Source organism: Bos indicus, chromosome 16 (assembly GCF_029378745.1).
Source record: "Bos indicus isolate NIAB-ARS_2022 breed Sahiwal x Tharparkar chromosome 16, NIAB-ARS_B.indTharparkar_mat_pri_1.0, whole genome shotgun sequence".
NCBI lineage: Eukaryota > Metazoa > Chordata > Mammalia > Artiodactyla > Bovidae > Bos > Bos indicus.
The window spans coordinates 72,992,487-73,016,005 of record NC_091775.1 but is presented as its reverse complement, the minus strand read 5'-3'; the positions used below and the strand labels follow the sequence as shown (position 1 = coordinate 73,016,005).

At 42.7% G+C, this 23,519-nt stretch overlaps 1 protein-coding gene and 1 long non-coding RNA gene across 2 annotated transcripts in view; one reads left to right on the top strand and one right to left on the bottom strand.

The window, feature by feature from the left end:
• Positions 1-1,911, bottom strand: part of KCNH1 (potassium voltage-gated channel subfamily H member 1) — a 441,878-nt gene extending 439,967 nt beyond the window's left edge. The window contains exon 1 of the mRNA XM_070768644.1: positions 1,678-1,911. Coding sequence (XP_070624745.1) covers positions 1,678-1,756 — 79 coding nt within the window. The 5' untranslated portion in view covers positions 1,757-1,911. The remainder of the gene's footprint in view (positions 1-1,677) is intronic.
• Positions 420-17,739, top strand: LOC139176448 (uncharacterized). Its single transcript, XR_011560940.1, has 2 exons — positions 420-819; positions 17,377-17,739. It is a non-coding gene; the product is annotated as an uncharacterized lncRNA (long non-coding RNA).
• The last annotated feature ends 5,780 nt before the right edge of the window (positions 17,740-23,519 follow it).

The following is a 23,519-nucleotide window of genomic DNA, read 5'->3' as shown; positions in this document are numbered from 1 at the left end:
GAGCCATGATCATCTGCAGCTTTTTCACAGCCGAAGAGTTCATTGTGGCTGTTCACATAGTAATTAGCATTCCCTTCTCTCCTCAGGTAATGGCTGGGACTCTGTTAGAAAGCCACCTTAGTTTGAGGAAGCCCTTGAAAGGAAAAGGGCTTCCCTTGTCGCTCAGCTGGTAAAGAATCCACCTGCAATGCAGGAGACCTGGGTTCGATCCCTGGGTTGGGAAGATCCCCTGGCGAAGGGAAAGGCTACCCACTCCAGTATACTGGCCCGGAGAATTCCATAGACTGTGTAGACCACGGGGTAGCAAAGAGTCGGACAGGACGGAGGAACTTTCACTTTCACTTTTGAAAGGAAAGGTGATTGACCAGAAATTCTTCAAGAGGCACATTTCTAAAAAGTGCCTGAATAATACATGATGATTTGCTATCCCAGTTGATAAGTTATTTATTAGAAGATAAATTTAAATCTGTTTTTAATTATAAAGAGTATTTTCTAGTAGCATAAGTCACTTTCATGCCCTTCCCCTGAATCCCAAACTAAATCCTAATAGAAGTGCAGAGTTTTAACACAATTTCCTGCAGGCTCGGCAACAGTGATATTTACACATTTTAAAAACCCATTTCCTGAGTTGGCTCTTCACCTCCTCCCAACAGAATGTCATTTGTCTCTGGAAGGAGAGGGGACCAGGAGCCTGTATAGAACGTCTCTAGGCTTGTCCTCTGTCATTTTAGCCTGTTTGATGAAAGGCTGTGCACTGCATCTTCCAACTGCTGAGCTATTCCAACTGCCCTGTAAGCGCTTTACCCTGGAAGCTCTGCTGTGAGTACTAAAGGCGTTTGAAATTATTGCATTCTATCCCTGCTCCTAGGACTTTCCACCACCTCATGTCATCTTAATGCCACTGGGAAAGAGAGGGGCTTGAGCTCTGGTTTATCGATACATTTACAGTTTGGGTGAGTTTGAGAATGTACAGGGGAGCAAGAGTTATAAAACACTGCTGTGGTTTGGAAGAGAGAAATGATGACAGGTTTATACGTGCGCCCCTCCACTTTGCACTCGAGTTCAGGAAACTCTGCCCTTCATGAGCCTTAACTTCGAAGGGTGTGGGTGGGTGAGGAGGTGGAATCCGGCAGCCTGCAGCACGTCCCTAGGTTCCCACGTCCCTACCCCTCGGACTTTTCAGCTGCCTGGGTGGGAGGTAGAAGCAGCAGCATCCTCCTATCCCTCGGGACCGGGACTCGGAGGTGCCGGTCTCTCCTGGGGCTCTCTCCGGGGGGAGGCGACGCCGCAGGCAGCGGCCAGAGAACCCAGAGAGCCTTAACGGAGGGGCGAACAGTACCTATGGGGAAGGCGCTGCCGTTTCTGCCGCGATCAGCTTCCCATCACTTTTCCCGGGACTTTGCTCGTCAGCTGTCACACTCCCGGGAGAGGAGACTGAGAAGGCGCGCGAAAGGCCCCCAAAAGCGACCCCAGGAGAGCTCTCCTCTTGGGATGGAGACCCATTAGACCCCACCCCACTCTACCCACCCTTCCCATCCCCCGGGAGTCAGCCCCGAACCGCGGCTCCCAGCAGAGCCCCGGGGTTCTGCTGCGTCTGCTGGTGCCGAGCGGCGGGAGGCGTCTGCAATAAAGGCACGGATAAAAAGCCGGGGTGTCAAATCCGAATGCACCTCTTACCATTGGACCGCCGGACAATATTCTCCAGAAACGTGTTTTGCGGGGCCACCAGTCCCTTCCTGCCCCCAGCCATGGTCATCCTCCCGGCAGCTCGGGGTCTGGGGGGCGTCCCGGCACGGCGACTCACGGCAGCCTCAAGCTGGGCGCGGGGCCCGCGAGCGATCCCGGCTGGAAGCGCCCCATGCGCTCCACGCGGACCCGGGCGGGCAGGGGCGGCGGCTCCCTCCTGCTGCCACCCTCGCGCCCTCTTCGCGCCTCCCTCCCCTCTGCCCGCCTCGCTGTGTACTCGCGCGGGGCTCGCCGCGCCGCAGCCGCCTCCGGGTGGGCGGGGGGGAGCCGCCGCAACCGGGCCCGCGGCGCCCCCTACAGGGCCTGTGTCCCCCGCCGGCCTGCGGGAGACCGAGCGGGGCGCTCCCGCAGCGGCTGGGAAGCCGAGCGCCGCGGCGGGCTAAGGCTGGACGGGCAGCGCCGCGCTCTGGCACAGGCCGGGAAACGTGCTCAAGGCGCGCCTTGGGTTGGGTGGCGAGGGGAACGTTGGAGCTGCTGTCTCTCGGAGGGTTCACTCCCAACGAGGTCGCAGGGAATCTTGGAGGAACGTGGCACTGTACCTCTCTTCCCTTGCTCCGTTCCAGGCCGGAACCCTTGGGACCTCTAAAACTCTTGAAACCCTTTCCTGCTGGCCCCCTAGGGTCTCTTAGCCTCGTTTGTGAAAGTTACCCCACCTGCATTCTGAAGCCAGTGTTTGACCATTAATTAATGAAGTACTTAAGGGCTCAGGCTTGCAGAGTGACTGGTTGGATTTCAGAACAGCTGTCTTGGGTTGCTTTTAAAGATAACCTAAAGTCAAAAACGCACGCTCCAGACATTTGACAAGTTTGCGGGCTGACTGTCTCCATTTCCACTCTTATCCAGTGAATATTTTAGCAAAGACCAAGAAAATACATGTATATTTACAGAAAGGTGTTCTGTTTGTTTGTTAGCAGAATCACAACCTGTTATGATCAGTGTGTAAGATTAGGAAACAACCAAGCTGTCTGACAAACATCTAAACAGGCGGGATGGGGCTTGTCCCTGAGGGCAAATGCTTGGAGGTTGGGGTTGGGGTGGGCAGCTTCCCCAGGCATTTGACATCAATTAAAAACCGCAGAGGACTTCCCAGGTGGAGCTAGTAGTAAACAACTCGCCTGCCAATGCAAGAGACATGGGTTTGATCCCCTGGCCAGGGAGATCTCCTGGAGGAGGGCATGGCAAACCACTCCGGTATTCTTGCCTGGAGAATCCTATGGACAGAGGAGCCTGGTGGGCTACAGTCCATGGGGTCACAAAGAGTTGAACACTATTAAGTGACTTAGCACACAAAAACGCAAAAACTGCAGCCTTGACAGGCACACTGCTATATTTAAAATGGATAACCCACAAGGACCTACTGTACAGCACAGGAAACTCTGATGGATGTTACGTGGTGCACCGAATGGGAGAGGAATTTGGAGGAGAATGGATACATGTATATGTATGGCTGAGGCCCTTAGCTGTCCACCTGGAACCGTCACAACATTGTTAATTAGGCACACTCCAATACAAAATTAAAATTTCAATAAAAAATGAATTAATTTTTGAAAAGCACAGCCTTGACTTGATGGATGGGCCACCGTGTTCAGGATGCTGTGTTGATCTTCACACCTGCCTCCTGGTATAAGAAGAATTACATCAACTCAAGATTTCTGGGCAGGAGCTCAGACTGTTTTAGGAGATTTTTACCGGCACATGGGCTTTATCTGTTTTTTCACTGTCTCCAGAGAGTGTATGACCAGAGACTAAAGAACTGCCCCATAAAAAGAATGAGTTGATTGTTTCTTAATCAGTTTCATGCTGGGACAAGCAACAGTTAACACAAGAATGTAAGAGGCAAAAAACTGACTGTGCAACCTCAGCTGTCCAGGTTAACCATCCTGACGCATCCTAATATTTTGTAGATACCTTCTCAGTTTATTCATCTCTCAAATAGAGGAACTAATTCTTGTCCAGCAATCTCTCAGAGATGCCTTGAAGATCAAATGTGATTGATTAGGGGCTGCTGCTGCTGCTGCTGCTAAGTCGCTTCAGTCGTGTCCGACTCTGTGCCACCCCATAGACGGCAGCCCACCAGGCTCCCCTGTCCCTGGGATTCTCCAGGCAAGAACACTGGAGTGGGTTGCTGGGTTGCCATTTCCTTCTCCAATGCATGAAAGTGAAAAGTGAAAGTGAAGTCGCTCAGTCATGTCCGACTCTTAGCGACCCCATGGACTGTGGCCCACCAGGGTCCTCCGTCCATGGGATTTTCCAGGCAAGAGTACTGGAGTGTGGTGCCATTGCCTTCTCCTATTGATTGGGGAGAGCCCCCTAAATTGTAGAGTAGTATACCACAGTCAGATGTCATCATTAGAGTGACCAAATAAATCAGGCCGTTACAGACATCATCCTGTGTCTCACCTTGTGGAGACACAAAGTGGATGGATGGTAGCTTTTGGCAGTTAGGGAAGGCTTGCTTGGGCCTTGGAACCAGTAATGATATACTTCTTCCACAAGGTAAGATTCTACCAGGCACATCCATCACCCAGCTCAGAGCAGTGATTTCTTAAACCCTAGCTCCGTCTAGTGGTTCTTTGCTCTATTACAAATGAGATAACAAGCAGTGCGGATGAGAACTTGGAGATGTATTGATGCTGAGTTGGTTCGGAGGTGTCTGCCTACTTCATTTGAATCAATTCGTTTGAATAAGGCTCTTAAGGTTATGTAATCTACTGCAGGCCCAAGGGGAGATTTTTCATAATGATATTAAATCTGTCAAGCAACCTCATAATCCTGCTTGTGAAAGGAAGATAAAGAAAAGAATGGGTGGGACGGGGGAGCTATCAGAGAGAGTTAATAAAATTTCTCAGATTTTAATGAGCTCTCGTGTTCCAGGGCTCGGGTATAAAGGAAACAGATGATGTTCATTTAAGGTGAGGGATGTTAAAGCTGTGGCAGGCTACCTGATAAGAAAAAGGGGCAGAGATATCTTCCATTTTTAATTTCAGACGTACTACTACTACTACTGTGGTTCTCAGCACGCACTGTGTGTGTGTGTGTGTGTGTGTGTGTGTGCGTGTGTGTGTATTGGCACCAATTTGAATACTGTCACTTTTAGTGGCACCCTTGAAAAGATTAAAAGACCTAAAACATCATTTAAACAGTCAGAAATCTTTAACCATTATCTCTACTCAGCGTGAGGATATCTCATGGCATCTACAAAAACAAACACATCCTCTGCCCCGCATTCCCTTGGCACTCAACACTGCCTGACTGTAGGAATAAAGCTGTGTTCCGCCTTGCCCAGGTTCTCTTTGCTATTCGCAGGCCTAGGTTGCATGTGTTCAGTAAACACACCCTCTTTGTTGGGACTGGCTAGACAGTACAGTATATTACGCTCCTTGCCTCTTACTTCCCACCTTTTGTCCCCTACTCTGTATTCACTTCCAGGAGCTGCTCAGCTTAAAGTTCTGTCTGAGATCTAGCACTATAATGTAGGAAAGTCAGCTAGAACAAACTTTAATCTTACAAATTTGTCAACACTGCTAACACCTTTGTAAAAGAGTCACAGTACAGCAATGTACCTCTGTATTCTTATATAACAGGCAAAGCCACTTTTTATTCAAAGGAACAACTTTAAATAACTGGGACCAGAGCTCCAATTAGACTGCCTCTGTCCCTCTCTGCAGGAAGTGGGCTACCTCTGTCTAGAGGGTCTACCAAGAACAATACAGAGTCCGAAATGAAAACTTCTAAAATTGTATACCACTGTCTTTAACCAGTGTCTCAGTGGTCTTCCTTCCCTATGCCCTCAGTATTGTGGTTTCCCCTGGATTATAACACGTGCTTTGTCTGTATCATACAATAGATGGTGAGCTGAAACACAGATGAACTTCACCAATCTTTGTTTTCATATATATAATTGAGCCATGGTATAATTGATGAATTCACAAAAGTAGTTCACAGTGATGGAGACACTACAGAGAGAGCATGGAGATAGAGCTCTACAGAATGGCTGGGAAAAGAGTTTGGGAGAGGACAGAAAAATCTCAAAGCCAAACAAAAAATATGTATCAAATGAAGAGGAAGACAGTACCACGCACCAGGAGTAGGGTGAGGGGGGAAGATGGCATCATGCAAAGACAAGAATTACATTTTTTCCTTTCAATAAGACCATGAAGTATAAGAAACAGATTTCAAAAGCCCAGAACCTCTCAAACATAGGAGAGTCGCCCATGAGCCCTGGAAGTTCTCAGAGGAAGAATGGGCAAACAAGGGTGTTTCCTCTGCAGAAAAGAATAAGCATCAACAGGAGAAACTGAACCCAGAAGGGACTTCACCTACCTGGCCACCATGAGTGAAATATCTAAAAGAGGGGGAATATGCAGCATGCATGGGAAATTTCAGCTTCTATGACCCAGTGACTGATTTATTATATGTAATTTCTGTTCGCAAAACATATTGTCCAATAGATGTACAGGAAATGTGTTGGGGAGGCCATATCCATTGGAAAGATCTGTTCTGTATTATGGGGCTTCCCAGGTGGCTCAGTGGTAAAGAATCCTCCTGCCCATGCAGGAGACATAGGAGATGTGGATTTGATCCCTGGGTCAGGAAAATCCCCTGGAGGAGTAAATGGAGGAGTACACCCTCTCCAGTATTCTTGCCTGGAAAATTCCATGGACAGAGGAGCCTGGTGGGCTACAGTCCATGGGTCACAAAGAGTTGGACTCGACTGAGCACATACACAGGCATATTCTGTATTATGGACACCTACCTCCACCAAGTGCTGGGAAAAAGGAGAAAACCTGCCTCCATAAGAATTGTAGCCTATGAATCTAATTGACTGGAGGGTGTCACACTGATGTAGGTGCTACGCTCAACTCTGGCTAACCCAATAGGCATTTTTAAACATTTGCAGAACTGGATTATATCTTTCTAAATGCCCAAAGCCTATTATCCTTCTTTCTCATTTCCTCCTATCAAAAAAGAACAAGGTATTTTATCACATCCCTCTCATGGAAAATAATGAAAAGCATTTACAACTGTCTCATTTTATTGTGCAAACATTCGCTCAGAGTCTAGCATACACCAGATGCTGGAATAGGTTCTAAGGGTGAAAAGAGGGTTGTGAACCTGCCCCCATGAAGCTCAGGAATCAGTGAGTACTTAGCTTCTTTATGATTTCTCTCCTTTCTGCTACTTTCCTCTCTCAGTTGTGTCCTCCAAACCCTGCTGTCTTTGTCCACAAACTACATTTCAGCTTGATCTTCGCACCGAAGACTTTCCTTCTCTTCACTGAGACTTGTCTCTCCCCAAAAGTCTTGGAGTCCCACAGATCACACTCCTTTAGAAGATATTCATCTGCCATGGCCCCTGCTCCTAGAAGCCAGAAGTGAAGTGGGAATTCATCAAGAGTAGGCAGTTGGACGCACAAGCGCAGAGCCCAAGAGAAACATCTAGGCAGAGCCAGAGATTGAAAATCACTAGCTTATAGCCTTCAAAAGAGAGTGAGAAGGAGCAACCTAGAAAGTAGGGATAAGCCATGAGAGAAGTCTTTAACTGGGAAGAGTAATGAACACCATCATATGCATATGTATGTACGTACTAAGCTGCTTCAGTCGTGCCTGACTCTTGGCAACCCTATGGACTGTAGCCCGCCAGGCTCTGTGGTCCATGGAATTCTCCAGGCAAGAATATTGGGTTGCCATTCCCTTCTCCAGGGGATCTTCCTGACCCAGGGATCAAGCCCATGTCTCCTGAGGCTCCTGCATTGCAGGCAGGTTCTTTATCATGAAGCCACCAGGGAAGCCCAGATTTATTTATTTATTCTTGTGTGACATCTGGGATCTTAGTTCCCCAACCAGGGATTGAACTCGGTGTGTTGCTGTAAAAACTGGAGAATGTCCCTGGGACAGAATGATCAGTTGGTCTTTTGAGACCTTAGTGGAAATATTTTCAATGGAATAGTGGGGACAAAGCCATATTACAATGGTTTTAAAGAACAATTAGAAAGTTACAATCCAGATAGCAGACTGAGCTAGTAAAAACTGCCCTTCTACCTCAAACATAGAGAAATGCCAAATAAATGGTTTTTAAGCTTATCTTCAATATACTGCCAAGATCAAAACAAGTCAAAAATAGGCAGGAATCCATTGCAGTTGTGGGAATACATGGGGAGCAGCAGGGGAGTGTAACCTCCAAAGAAATGCTCCTTAGGGTGTCCAGTTTTGGTATTGGTGTGACGGTTCTGAGGACAGAGGCCCCATTCATGGTGGGGAAACTGGAGCTGAGTCTCCACTGGACCCAGGAACCTGGAAAAATAGAACCTACAAGCCTGAGCTCTCAGCTGGTCCAGAACATGGGTGGAAACAGTAAACCTTCACAAATCGGAACTCCTAGACCACTCAGTCTTCCACATTAATGGGACAGGATTCTCCCAGCTACCCTCACAGTGTGGAATCTTGTGCTAAGAAATTTATACAGAAATGTCACATAGCCCCATCAGAAACCAGTAAGAAACTGCCACTGCAGGAAAAACATATACCAACCAATATACCTTAAGATCCAACTGATAAAAATTACCCCCAATAGAAAGCATACAGACATAATTATAAATCATACCAAAAATAATTCTACATCATAAATGAAGTCAAATAAAAAATTGGAGAAAACAGCAACTGAGAAACAAGGCAGGTTGCAGCAAGTTGAGACTTTAAAATGTGTATTTTATATATTCAGAGAATAAGAAAGAAATATAAACCTTAGGGTGAAAATAAGACACTATGACAAAAAAACAGGCAGATTTTGATCAAAATTAAACAAAATTTAAAACAGTCATGGAAACAAAAACTCCCCGGAGTATATTATTCAGTAGTCTAGACCCAATTAGCTGGAAAGGAAATTACACAGAACATAGCCTAGAGAAATAAACAAATAGGGAATGTAAATGATAAGTGGATGGAGTGAAAGGCTCAAACATACATCTAAAAAGAATCCTCTAAGGAATAAAAACATATATGGAGAAGAAGCAATATTCAAAGGGACAATGAGAATAAATTTTCCAGAATTAAAGAAATCAAATATCTCCCAATTAAACTCTCAGATTGAAAAGGCAGGATAAATGAAAACAAATCCAAACCTAGACATATAGAAGTGACACTCCAGAGCGTAAAAGGAAAAGAGGAAATCTTGAAAATTATCATAGGAAAAAATAGATCATCTACAACAATGTGAAGATGATATTGACATCTCAATCTAACAAGAGAGTTAAAAATGATGGAATACGCCAGTGGTTCCCAACACGATGGCTAAACTTCAAAAGACTGACAGGGCAAAATGTTGACAAGGATGTGGAGCAAACAGAACTCTCAAACATTGCTGTGAGAGTCTGAAATGATTTTTAAAAATCACTTTGGAAATAGCCTGGCAGTTTCTTACAAAACTATCGATAACCATTAACCCATCCCACACCCCAGAAATTCCACATACATTCAAAAAAGATTTGTTTGTATCTGCTTCATTCATAACAGTCAAAGACTAAAAGCAGCATGTGTCCGTCACCAGCAGAATAAATAAACAAACCATGGTATACCAATATGATAGAATACTGCAGAGTAACAAAATGAAACAAACTACAGTTAAAGGCAAACAACGCAGAAGAATCTCAACACATTACATTGAGTGAAAAAGCCTTAGACTAAAGAGTATATGGTATGTTATTTCATTCATACAGAGTTCTAGAACAAGCACATGAGGTGAAAAAGAAATCAGAACAGTATTTGTCTCTCAGGGGGGATACTGAGCATTGCCTAGGGAGGGACATGATGAAATTTTCGGGAGTAATAGCAACATTCTATATCTTCATGAAAGTGTGGGTTATGTGTGTATATGATTTGTCAAAACTCAAAAAATGATACATTTGAGTTTTATGCATTCTGCATATTTTATTTCAAAAAAGAAACTCTACATATTGAACCCTAGCTAGTTATATTCAGGCTAATCATTTAGGAGTAAAGTATATGGATGTCTACAACTTATTGTGAAATGCATCAAAAAATAAGATAAATAGACACGATAAAACAAAAACATCACAACGTAATGACAGTAGAATCTGTATGGTTGCTATGTAAGTGTTCACTGTACAAGTCTTTCAAATTTTCTGTGTTTTTGAATTTTTTTCATATCCATCTGAACCATTTTAAAGGGGGGATAAAGTAAAGACATTAACAGAGACAGGCTAAAACTTATGGACATTTGCTGAAAGAACTAGCTAAGAATTAGGAAAAAAAGAACTAGAAGAAAAAAAGTGGATTACATGATGCAATAATGACAGAGAAACTGGTAAAAACATGGTAGTAGACACAAATAAATATTGACTTCTAGAAATAGTGAAGGCGATGGCACCCCACTCCAGTGCTCTTGCCTGGAAAATCCCATAAACAGAGGAGCCTGGAAGGCTGCAGTCCATGGCGTCACTGAGGGTCAGACACGACTGAGCGACTTCATTTTCACTTTTCACTTTCATGCTTTGGAGAAGGAAATGGCAACCCACTCCAGTGTCCTTGCCTGGAGAATCCCAGGGATGGGGGAGCCTGGTGGGCTGCCGTCTATGGGGTCACATAGAGTCGGACACGACTGAAGGACTTAGCAGCAGCAGAAATAGTGAGGACGATAACAGATAAATTAGAGAAGTGTTAAAAATACGGTGACAGTAAAATACTTGATAACAGTGGAATGAATAATGGAAACTGAAATGTTTCAAAATCTTTGTCTTCTAAAGCAAGACTGCTAAATTTTAGACTCTGTTAGAAAATTTAAAACTTTCAGACCAGTGAGGGGAAATAAGAATGGGCATAAAGAAAATATAATCAAATCAAAATATGCCACGTAAAGAGCAAAAAGATGTAAAGAATTAATATGGTAGATTAAAATATACATTAAAAGTGGCAGAAATGCCCCAAAATATGTCAGTAATCGCAATGCGTGTGTGTGTGTGTGTGCGCACCTGCAGACGTGCACACGTAATTGCTTCAGTTGTGTCCGACTCTTTGCAACCCCATCAGCTGTATGTAGCCCACCAGGCTCCTCTGTCCATGGAATTTTCCAGGCAAGAATAATGGAGTGTGTTTCCATGCCCTCCTGTAGGGGATCTTCCCAACCCAGGGATCAAACCCATATCTATTAAGTTTCCTGCATTGGCAGGTGGGTTCTTTACCACTGCTACTGCTAAGTCACTTCAGTCGTGTCTGACTCTGTGTGACCCCATAGACGGCAGCCCACCAGGCTCCCCGGTCCCTGGGATTCTCTAGGCAAGAATACTGGAGTGGGTTGCCATTTCCTTCTCCAATGCATGAAAGTGAAAAGTGAAAGTGAAGTTGCTCAGTCATGTCTGACTCTTAGCGACCCCATGGACTGCAGCCCACCAGGCTCCTCCATCCATGGGATTTTCCAGGCAAGAGTACTGGAGTGGGGTGCCATTGCCTTCTCCTTCTTTACCACTAGCACCACCTAAATTTTCTTATTAAAATAAACACTTATATCAGATAAAAACAAAACAGAATCGATCTTGTGATGGTTTAAAAAAGTCTCACTTGGAACACAGAAATGTTTACAACAGAGGGAGATGGAAAAGGACATAGTAAGACTTCGGATTTGGGGAATACTGCAAAACCATCCTATCACAAATGTCAAAAAATTCTGAATAAAATTAATAAATGATGAAGTTTTGTATATATTATATATATGCACAACATACTACGTGTATATATATATTTACATTTTCTTAATTTTTAGTTTATATTGGAGCATAGTTGATTAACAACATTGTGTTAGTTTTAGGTATACAGCAAAGTGATTCAGTTATACGTATACATATATATATATATGTGTGTGTGTGTGTATATATATATATATGTGTGTGTGTGTGTATATATATGCTTTTAATTGACTAACTTTCACATGAAATGAAAAGAATTCCCCGAGGACCAAAATACAAACAGAAGTAAAACCAAAGCAATGAGCACAAAGATGTGACAGTGTTGCTGCCCAAGCAAGGTAGGGAGGAAAGGGTCGAAAACCAGATCAAGGCCAGGTCAGGAAAAGCTTTGTTGTCATGCTAAGTCTAGCATTTAGAACTTTAAAGTTCACTTTATCGTGTGAACAGTCTGCAGGAATCAAAGTTTAAGCAGGTGCATGAATAGCTCTAGGTTCTGGAGATACAACAGTGAAGAAAAGAAATATTCTGCTATCAAGGAGCTAAATCTAGTTGGGTGAGACTGGCAAAAATAATAAACACATTATTTTGTATCTTAAAACATAGATAATTTTCACTTGCCTTTATTTACTTGGTGCTATAAGGGAATGATTTAGAGTAGGTTCATATCACAGGAAACATGAACTATCAATATTACTTTCCATCATGGGACCCTGGCGATGGGTTCTTTATGCTAAGTTGAGGGGCTGTCTTCATTGTTCTCAGCCTTCTCAAAAGATCCTTTGATATTTCCTCTTCCAGTTGACTTCCTCTGTTCATTGGTAGAATTGGAGCCTATAAAAAGTTGCTGTTGTTTAGTCTCTAAGTCATGTCAGACCCTTTTGCAACCTCATGAACCTCAGCCTGCCAGGCTCCTCTGTCCATGCGATTTACTGGAGTGGGTTGCTAGTAAATACTGGAGTAGATTGCCGTTTCCTTCTCCCCAAAAAAATTGTTTGAAAGAATCCTAAAAAAAATTAAGTCTAATATCAACTTTAATCAACCAAATATCTTCATCAAATATGACACACAAAGCCATCAGAGGATCTGCTATGTGGTTATACTGCTGGTAAAGATCATGAATAGATCAACGAGTAAGAAACAGATCAAGATGTGTGACATGACCTATAGGGGGCTCGAAGATTCAGTGTGATTTCCATAGTACTGAAACTCAGTCTAGTATCAAATGCTAAATCAGTATTTCTGGGTATGACCACTTGCAGAAAAACATGGCTAGTCTTCACACATGGAATTTATTCTTTCAGGATTAAAAAAGGAAATGGGGTGGGGATGGATGCTTTGGACTCAGTCATTTCGGTCTCTCAGTCGTGTCCGACTCTTTGTGACCCCATGGACTGCAGCGCCCCAATAAGGAAGAAAGTGAAGAGGAACATAAACCAAACCATCTAAGGTTCTCCAAGTAGTTCACATTTAGAAAGACATAAACACAGAAATGACAAAAGTTAAATGCCAGAGAGTTGTTTCAACCTGTGAACCAAATGTCAGAGAATGACTTCTTTAGTATTCTGAGAATTATGGAAAATTCAACCAAAATCTTATTCTTAGAGCAATTAAATGAATATATAAGGCAGAGGAGAACCATTTGGAGAATATGCATCCATATAAATGTAACATGACAGAGAAAATGGGATCTCTCAAGGTTTCTTTTGCTGTTACCTTCTTTGTTAAAGAGAGTACTATTTAAACTGGAAATGGCAACCCACTCCACTACTCTTGCCTGGAAAATCCCATGGACGGAGAAGCCTGGTAGGCTACAGTCCATGGGGTCGAGAAGAGTCAGACATCACTGAGCAACTTCACTTTCACTTTTCACTTTCATGCATTGGAGAAGGAAATGGAAACCCACTCCAGTGTTCTTGCCTGGAGAATCCCAGGGACGGGGGAGCCTGGTGGGCTGCCGTCTATGGTATCACACAGAGCTGGACACGACTGAATCGACTTAGCAGCAGCAGCAGCAACTTTCCAAAGTCACAAAGAAGAAATTGAAATCTAAGACCTGGGAATATATATTAAGAAACTGTACAAGTAGTTAAAGAGAAGGAGCCACCTGCCGAGGTCCAGCCCCGGCTGATCCAGGGAGTTTGAAGCGGGGACAATGTCGGCGAGGATCAGGATACAATAACTTCAATTAGATATTAATTAGAGATATAAAGAGTAATAGAATGAGGATAGCTCAGCAGGAAAATTCAGTGGAGAAAAGAGGCTGAGTAGCTTGGTTTACTCGGAAACCAATAAAACTTCAAGACAAGAAGCTTGCACCACTTACATAGGCCACAGGAGTCCTTCCGTTCTCCTGAAGGAGAGGAGACACTGAGGCCTCCCCGGTCGGATCTTAGAAGCCCAGGCATAATTAGTAAGCATGGCGGGCTCCGCGCTCCAGATGGAAACTCAGCCAGAGTTTGAGAGAGAGCGCGACATGGGGAGACCAGTATTTCGAGAAACTGATCCCAATTCTTTATTTTCCATGGTCTACTTTTATACACTGAGATGTTATGCAAAAGTCATGCAGGGTCAGCAGTCCTGACTTTTATCAAAGTCAGGTGCTTCATACAAATGTATACAGAGGTCTTAGGGGTGTTACATCATCTTCTGGCCAGGGGGCCTGCTGACAATTTATGACCCTCTCCTTGTGACAGCAGTCAGTCAACCAGGACACTTATTTCTCCAGGGGTGATTATTCTTAAAAAAGACTTCACCTTCCGAAAGTACCAGATAAAGTTACATTCCTATAGGGTGAGGGTGTAGTGGGTTTTAATTAAGGAAAGAATTTACTTAGCCTAAGGTCTAACGTGATTAATATCAAAGGTTAATACTTATTTCTTCTATATATTCATTAATGTGTGTAAGGGCAGGGAATGTGGAGACTTAGCAACAAACATTGGCTCAACAAATGAAAAACCCTTCACCAATACAATTTCTAATCAGCCCACTATACTTATACTAATGGTTTTCTAACTTTTCTAAGGAACCTGTTTTTAGAAAGTTTAAAGCATCTCGTGCCTCTCACGGTTGGGAGGCTGTGAGCAATCATATGTGGCCAGACAAGCCTGTCAGGCAGGCTAGAGAACCTTAAGAGGAGTTTGTAGGTTAAAACACTCTTGTCACGCCCAGGAGTTTTTATTAACTGGAGCTCTAGGTTAACTCCTTCTCCGAAAGAGGTGGTGGGGAACAGCCCCCCGTAAAGTCAGAGGTGTAGGTGAGAGGACAAAGTAGTAAAGTAGGCAGACTCTGGTTTTGGGGGTAGATGCTCAAGAATTTCCAGGGGGACTCCTGAGGCTCGATCCCGCCTTTGTATATGTCGAGCCTCCTTCCTCATGACCTTTGCCATGGGTGGAGGTCCTCACACCGGCTCCCCGAATCAACCCACTCCAGTATTCTTGCCTGGAGAATCCCAGGGACAGCAGAGCCTGGTGGGCTGCCATCTATGGGGTCGCACAGAGTCAGACACGACTGAAGCAACTTAGCAGGACTTTGGAGAAGGAAATGGCAACCCACTCCAGTACTCCTGCCTGGAAAATCCCATGGACGGAGGAGCCTGGTAGGTTGCAGTCCATGGGGTCGCTGAGGGTCGGACACAACTGAGCAACTTCACTTTCCCTTTTCACTTTCATGCATTGGAGAAGGAAATGGCAACCCACTCCAGCGTTCTTGCCTGGAGAATCCCAGGGACGGGGGAGCCTGGTGGGCTGCCGTCTATGGGGTCGCACAGAGTCGGACACAACTGAAGCGACTTAGCAGCAGCAGCAGCAGTTAAAGAAGGAGAAGGGGATGACAGAGGACGAGATGGTTGGATGACATCACTGACTTAATGGACATGAGTTTGAGCAAGCTCTGGGAGGTGGTGATGGAGAGTGTTGCCTGGAGTGTTGCAGTCCATGGGGTCATAGTCAGACACAACTGAGCGACTGAACAACAAGTTAAAGTTAGTTCAAGTCTCCATGCCCAGCTGCATGAAACATTACAGGCACCAGAAGCCTAAGCACAAGAAAATATTTTCCTGATTTTATTCAAAAGGAGAAAGAAATTAATCATTTTGCAAACCATTGCTTAGCTTATAGTTATTCTGAAAAAATTGTTGATGGGCTATTAAACATGGGTTGGGAGTGTCTGGAAAGAAATGAATTAACCACTGGGAGCCAACATGGATCAACCAAATGGGGGAAAAGAGGAGCAGAAGATGGTAGAAAGACAATATAAAGAAAAATTATGAAAGCCTTAGAAATGAACCCAAAAGACTGCAGAATGTCTTCAATGAAAACCAGGTAATGTCTAGCACATCCATCCAAGGTGTCTGGTTTATGGGGTCTTTGTGTCTTTCATGATCTTTGAGCTATTTACAACTCTGTAATTTGTAGACAACTATAGCAATGCAAATGATTCTTGTCCAGAGATGTACAAAAGGATTCTTTTCTGATGGAAATTCAATTGATTCTCTTCCTCCAATGTGGAATAAGCCAGTTTAACATTTTTGAAGGAAATTTAGTTAACTATTCCTAATGAGCTAGGTATGTTTCTACTCTTTAGATTCTCCTTTGAACTAGTTCTAGTATCTTACTAGCTCCTTCATTAACTGAGCTACATAAAATCTTTGATGTGCTTTAATTTTATATTTGTGTAAGAAGCATAAATTCATATATATATAATCTTTTTATGGGAGACTGGAAAGAGGCTTTCAGAAAAAGTAGTAACATGTTCTTAAAATAGGAGAATGAGGAAGGACGTGGTGTGTTGATACGGGAAACAGCACATGGCATGGTAGGGAGATGAGACTGGACAGATAAGCAAAATTAGCTCAAAAGGGATTTGTGATATAATGGAATTGAAAAATTCTCTTTGAGTCAGATAATTCTAAGGCCAAATCTATGGGCTTCCTTAAGTGTTTGTAGAACTTAGCAAGCAGAATTACATATCTGAGTTGCCACAGAAGCACTATCCACTAATACCCAAGCCGAGAAATAAGAGTATTCATGTGAAAGATTCAGAGACATGGAAATCTTGAAGAGGAACTTGGCTTCCTGGGGTTTGGGGTGAACTTTTTAGGTGTCAATGGGTAACAGATCTACAACTGACATGTGGGTTACATACATTAAACCAAGAATAAAGTTTCTACTTGATCTTGGAGATGATAGGGAGCCACTGAGGTTGCTAGCATGGCAAGACAGGCATGCCTAGAGCAGGAAATGATGTGAAAATAGGTGATCAAGTGCTCAGTTGGGGTTGGGAAGGCGAAAGAGGAAGAATTGCAGATTACAGGCATCTTAGTTTGTGAATGGGGAAAATGATTTTACATGTGGCCATTGGAAATAAAGTCATAAAACCCAGGACAGAGAGCAATGCTGTGATCGACAGAGTGATGCAGAGAAGGTAAGACAGCTGTTCAAATCACCAATTCATGGTTTCATACTTCTAGTTCCTAACAGAGAGGGAATGACTAAAATTAGCTTTTCACATATTGTCAGCATTTAAGCAATCATTTTAGCATTAGTGCAGGGGGAAGTGGGAAATGATGTGTGAATTGTTTCCTGAGGAGCATCAGCATTTTTCTCCTATGATTCATGGGAGGACCATCTTTCTTATTAACCACATTTTTTGAGAATCAACTTATACTGACCCTCTTGAAACAGAGCAGAACCCTGTGGTCCTTGCCCTGCTCCCCCCCCACCACCAATCATGTCTTTTGCCTGCCTTTCACCTGTGGAAAGCTTCAGTCAAAGAATAAGTGTAATTAGAGAAGTGAAAAATACGAAAACAAACAGAAACAATCAAAGGAGACCAACTAATAGTAATGTAGTCATTAAGCATAGTCAAGGACTTGTAGTTCCTTCTCAGGGACTATGGATAATATTCCAAGCCATACCCTGTGATCTGTCTTACAGATACAAACCCCAAGTGGGAGAGGTTAACTACATGATGACCAGACTGTACCCAGGACATGAACTGCCACAATTCCGAGACCTGGATGCAGAGAAATAGGAACAAATGGATCCTGGAACTGAAGATGAACTGTACCTAAAACAACCAAGATAATGCTGGTCAGATCACTGATGATCAATTTGAAGATGACTGTTAGAAGCGACTGTGCTGTTTAGGCATGTAGCCCCCCCACCAATTCTGTCTATAAACACTCTCACCTCCTGCTTGTGGGGAGGGGGTGGTAGTGGGCCTTTGGACAGATGTCCACCACCCTCCCCATCTGCAATTGCCAGCATCTGAAATAAAGCAAACTTTCCTTATCGCCAGTCTGGCCTGTTTATTGCCTTTTGAGAGGTGAGCAGCCAGACCCCACTACGCACTCTTTCGGTAACACTCTGACAGATACAGTTGATTTAAAGCTAACTCAGCACTGAAGAGGTTTCCCAGGTAGCACAGTGGTTCAGTCCGTGGGTCAGGAAGATCCCCTGGAGTAGGAAGTAGCAACCCACTCCATTATTCTTGCCTGGAAAATCCCATGGACAGAGGAGCCTAGCGGGCTGCAGTCCATGTGGTCGCAGAGGAGCACACGACTGAGCACAGCACAGCACGCTGTACTGAAGAGCAAAAAAGAAAAGTAACCTCTGACTGGAGTCACATCAGCCTTGTGGTTGAAAAGAGAAGCTTTAGAGTCAAGTAGAACCAATTTAAGGGTAATTTTAAATCTCACATATTTACCCAAAAATAAGTTAATTAATATTAGATTCGCTGGGGATTTTGTCAAAATGCAGATTCTGAATAGTACCTAAGTTTCTTCATTTCCAATAAGATCCCTACTTTTTAAAAAAAAATATGTTAAGGAAAAAAGTAACAAGAAAAGATAAGAGTAATTACTCAACGCAATTGGAATGAGCCTTCCAGCACGGTACAGGAACATGAGGCTGTTGTGCTACTGTCACTGCTAAATCTGAATGACCATGTCTAAAACATATATTAAAGCTTGAGTTTAGACATCTATTATTATAGCTTGCTTTTTAGAGGACCAGTATGATGGAGAAATAAATGTGTTTTAATTTATGCATGATGTACATTGCTGATTAATATGATAATGTGTGGATTCTTATGTTTCAGGTATATAGAGAGTGAAACAATGTCTGTTTCACACTCTATCTTACAGTCTCTTATCCCAGCCACATTTCATGCTGGATTCATTCACACACTACAGAACTATGGACATTCAGAAGAAACTTTTCCAAAACAATGGAAACTGAAAAATTCTGTTAACAATAGAAATGTACATTGACATACAACCAGTTATAATGAAATTTAAAATCAATAGTATTAACAGCAAATATTTTATGGCACAGGTCAAATGCTGTAGATTAAGATAGTCTTGTTGATAGTAACTTGAACATTCAAATAAAGTGCTCTTTACCAGGAAATGATAGATTAACAGTATGCCAGAGTGTAAGTCACTTAACATTTCAGATGAGAACATTAACCAGTACTATGAATTCTTGATAAATGTGAGGTGAGTAATAATGATGTTAGTATGTGGAAAATGAAAAGGCATTACAATATTTTACAAATAAAAATAAGAGAATAAACTGAAACCTGAAGGAATTACCCACTTCAAGGATCAGTTGGTGGGGAGAGCATTACAAGACTGAGGAAATAGAAGGTCAAGAGATGGTACAGCCTAAGAGTGTGAGAGGAGGTGTGGGTAGAGATATATTTGGAGAGATTGAGGGGGTGATCCTCTCAGTCCTTGTTAGCCTGTTAAGGATTTACTCTCTCAAAGAACAACAGAAAGCCGGTGAAGGATTTTAAAGAGAGGAGTCACAGGATTTGATCTGCATTTTCGAAAGATCATTTCAGCTTCAATGTAGAAAATACATTGCCAACACGGGCTAAGCCTGGAGACAGTGACTAGTTGGCAGTTATTTGGCAGCAATGAAAAATTAAGGAAGTTACGGGAAGTTTACCACTTTGCAGGAAGTGGCGAGACAGCAGCTGAATCAGGCAGAGGCAAATTTCATGTAGGCATTGAAAAGTCACTTGACTACCTGGGAGCTTAATTTTCTCATCTTAGAAAACTGCATCATACCTGGCCCTGCAGAGTCCCCCTCTCTTATCATAATGATACCAAGCTTATTATGTGAAAGGTACTCAGGGTAGAGTTCAGTTCAATTCAGTTCAGTCTCTCAGTCGTGTCCGACTCTTTGCAACCCCATGAATCGCAGCACACCAGGCCTCCCTGTCCATCACCAACTCCCAGAGTTCACTCAGACTCATGTCCATCAAGTCAGTGATGCCATCCAGCCATCTCATCCTCTGTTGTCCCCATCTCCTCTTGCCGCCAATCCCCCCCAGCATCAGAGTCTTTTCCAATGAGTCAACTCTTTGCATGAGGTGGCCAAAGTACTGGAGTTTCAGCTTTAGCATCATTCCTTCCAAAGAAATCCCAGGGCTGATCTCCTTCAGAATGGACTGTTTGGATCTCCTTGCAGTCCAAGGGACTCTCAAGAGTCTTCTCCAACACCACAGTTCAAAAGCATCAATTCTTTGGCGCTCAGGCTTCTTCACAGTCCAACTCTCACATCCATACATGACCACTGGAAAAACCATAGCCTTGACTAGACGGACCTTAGTTGGCAAAGTAATGTCTCTGCTTTTGAATATGCTATCTAGGTTGGTCATAACTTTCTTCCAAGGAGTAAGCGTTTTTTAATTTCATGGCTGCAGTCACCATCTGCAGTGATTTTGGAGACAAAAAAAAATAAAGTCTGACACTGTTTCCACTGTTTCCCCATCTATTTCCCATGAAGTGATGGGACCAGATGCCATGATCCTCGTTTTCAGGGTAGAGTAGACTTTTAATATTCCCTCCAAAATTTAAATTGTTAAAGATATACTCCTTTCATTTTTGTGAAATGCCTCTTTTCTAAGGAACCAAACACACTTTATTAACATTGTCTTATAAGCCTAAAATTCCCTGTGAAGCTGGAATAATCAATAAGCACAGTCAACTGGCTCAATAACAGGGTTGAGCATTCTCTGATTTATTGGTAAACTTTTCAGAGGGGGAGGTGGTTCTCTTCTTTGAGGATTTTCTACACCATCAACACTGATAAACCAAATGCATTCTCCAGGCCACCTCAAAAGATTAGGATACATGTTTGGGAGCTCCAAGGATTTATAAATCAAAAGGATAGTGAATAACTATGATTTATATTTTATTTATAAAAGGTATATATGTTTTTCAGCTTATTAGAATAATCAACATTGGTATCATGTTATATATACATTCCCTAAATGTTTTTAGTTGAGAATAACTTGATGCCAATTTTTAAGCATAGTTTAATCATAATTGGAAAAGGAAAACTGAGCAGTAGCCACAGGACTGGAAAAGGTCAGTTTTCATTCCAGTCCCAAAGACAGGCAATGCACTCAACTGCACTGAGTGCTCTCATTGCACTCATCTCACAACTGCACTCATCTCACACGCTAGCAAAGTAATACTCAAAATTCTCCAAGCCAGGCTTTGACAGTACATGAACCTAGAACTTCCAGATGTTCAAGCTGGATTTAGAAAAGGCAGAGGAACCAGAAATCAAATTGCCAACATCCGCTGGATCATAGAAAAAGCAAGAGAGTTCCAGAAAAATATCTACTTCTGCTTTATTGACTATGCCAAAGCCTTTGACTGTGTGGATCACAACAAACTGTGGAAAATTCTTAAAGAGATGGGAATACCAGACCATCTTATCTGTCTCCTGAGAAATCTGTATGCAGGTCAAGAAGCAACATTTAGAACTGGACATGGAACAACAGACTGGTTCCAAATTGGGAAAGGAGCACATCAAGGCTGTATATTGTCACCCTGCTTACTTAACTTATATGAAGAGTACATCATGTGAAATGCTGGGCTGGATGAAACACAAGCTGGAATCAAGATTGCCAGGAGAAATATCAATAACCTCAGATATGCAGATGACATCACCCTTACGGCAGAAAGGGAAGAAGAACTAAAGAGCCTCTTGATGAAAGTGAAAGAGGAGAGTGAAAAAACTGGCTTAAAATTCAACATTCAAAAAACTAAAATTATGGCATCCAGTCCCATCACTTCATGGCAAATAGATGGGGAAACAGTGAAAACAGTGAGAGACTTTATTTTCTTGGGCAGATGGTGACTGCAGCCATGAAATCAAAAGACGCTTGCTCCTTGGAAGAAAAGCTATAATAAACCTAGACAGCATACTAAAAAGCAGAGAGATTACTTTGCCAACAAAGGTCCATCTAGTGAAAGTTCTGGTTTTTCCAGTAGTCATGTATGAAAGTGAGAGTTTGACCATAAAGAAAGCTGAGCACCGAAGAATTGCTGCTTTTGAACTGTGGTGTTGGAAAAGACGCTTGAAAGCCCCTTGAACTGCAAGGAGATTCAACCAGTCAATTCTAAAGAAAATCAATCCTAAATATTCATTGCAAGGACTAACACTGAAACTCCAATACTTTGGCCACCTGGTGCAAAGAACTGACTCATTAGAAAAGACCCTGATGCTGGGAAAGATTAGAGGCAGGAGGAGAAGGGGACAACAAAGGATGTGATGGTTGGATGGCATCACCGACTCCATGCACATGAGTTTGAGCAAGCTCTGGGAGTTGGTGATGGACAGGAAAGCCTGGCGTGCTGCAGTCCATGGGGTCTCAAATAGTTGGACACGACTGAGTGACTGAACTGAATGAATCATAATTATCACATATAAAATTACAAGGAAATAGATTGGTTTGTTGTTAAAATTATGTCTTTGTTAGTTCTAACTTTTCCTAGAAGAGCTATACCTAGACTCTTGAATCTTTTATGCACTCATAAAAAGTGGTTCTGTTTTGAGAATATATAGTGTCCATATATTTTAATTAAATATCTACAGAATTCATAAGGAAACAGAAAAACAAAAGGATAGTGAAAAGTGAAAGTGTTAGTCATTCAGTCGTGTCCGACCCTTTGTAACCCATGGACTATAGTCCACCAGGCTCCTCTGTCCATGGGGATTCTCCAGGCAAGAATACTGGAGTGGATTGCCATTCCCTTCTTCAGGGGATCTTCCAAACCCAGGAATCGAACCTGGGTCTCCTGCATTGCAGGTAGATCCTTTACTATCCGAGCCAGCAGGAAAGCCCCTAACTCTTTTATATGCACATATATATTATATGTAAACACTATTCTAGGAAAAGAAATTAACTTTGGTTGAATACTTGTTATTCATCCCTTAAAACATTAAAAGGTTATTTGAAATCTAGAATCTGTATCAGATTGTGAAGTTAAGCTATTGATAGACTCTCTGATGTGAAAGGGGGTTAACATACCAGAAAGAATAGCTTTGAGATTCAATGTCAACCGTAGGGTCATGAACTTATGATCACTGTGATGATTAAACAGCTGAAATTCATTGCAGTATAGTCCAAGTAGCAAACCTAACTATAGAGGGATAGGAGGTAGGTATTATAGGAAAAGTGCCCAAATGTTAGAATCAGCTAAGAGGAGCCCAAAACACAGTAGACAGTAAAGGAGGGGGACCTCTAGAAAAGCAAATGTACTATTTCCCTATCATACCAAATAAGATCTATAATTGAAATGCTCTCACACCATTGAATGTTGAATGGCTCCTTGCAATTGAGCTGTCCAGGTTTCAGTTCTGTAGCTCTGTCCATTTGTTTTTTCAGCAGATACTGAGCATCTTAGCATTCTATTCTCTGTACTAAGGCCAGAGATAATGAGTTAAAAGATGCTTAAGGGGTATTGGGCTAAAATGGGAGCAAGCCAAGGAAAAAGAAACAGGGAGTATGCTTGAGCAAAATTTCACAGAGTCCTCAGGGTTGGAAGACAGTACAGAAAGAGCAGTAAAAGTAGCTGTGTTTACACTTACATGCCAGGCACTATCCTAAACATTTTATGTGCATCAATTCATGATATCTTCACAACAACCTAAGAAGCAAGTACAATTATCATCCCCATTTTATAGAGGAGGAAGCATAATTTCACAGAATTTACGTGATCTGCCCAAGGTCACACTCAATATCCTGCCAAAAGTTCAGGCTGCTTCCAGAA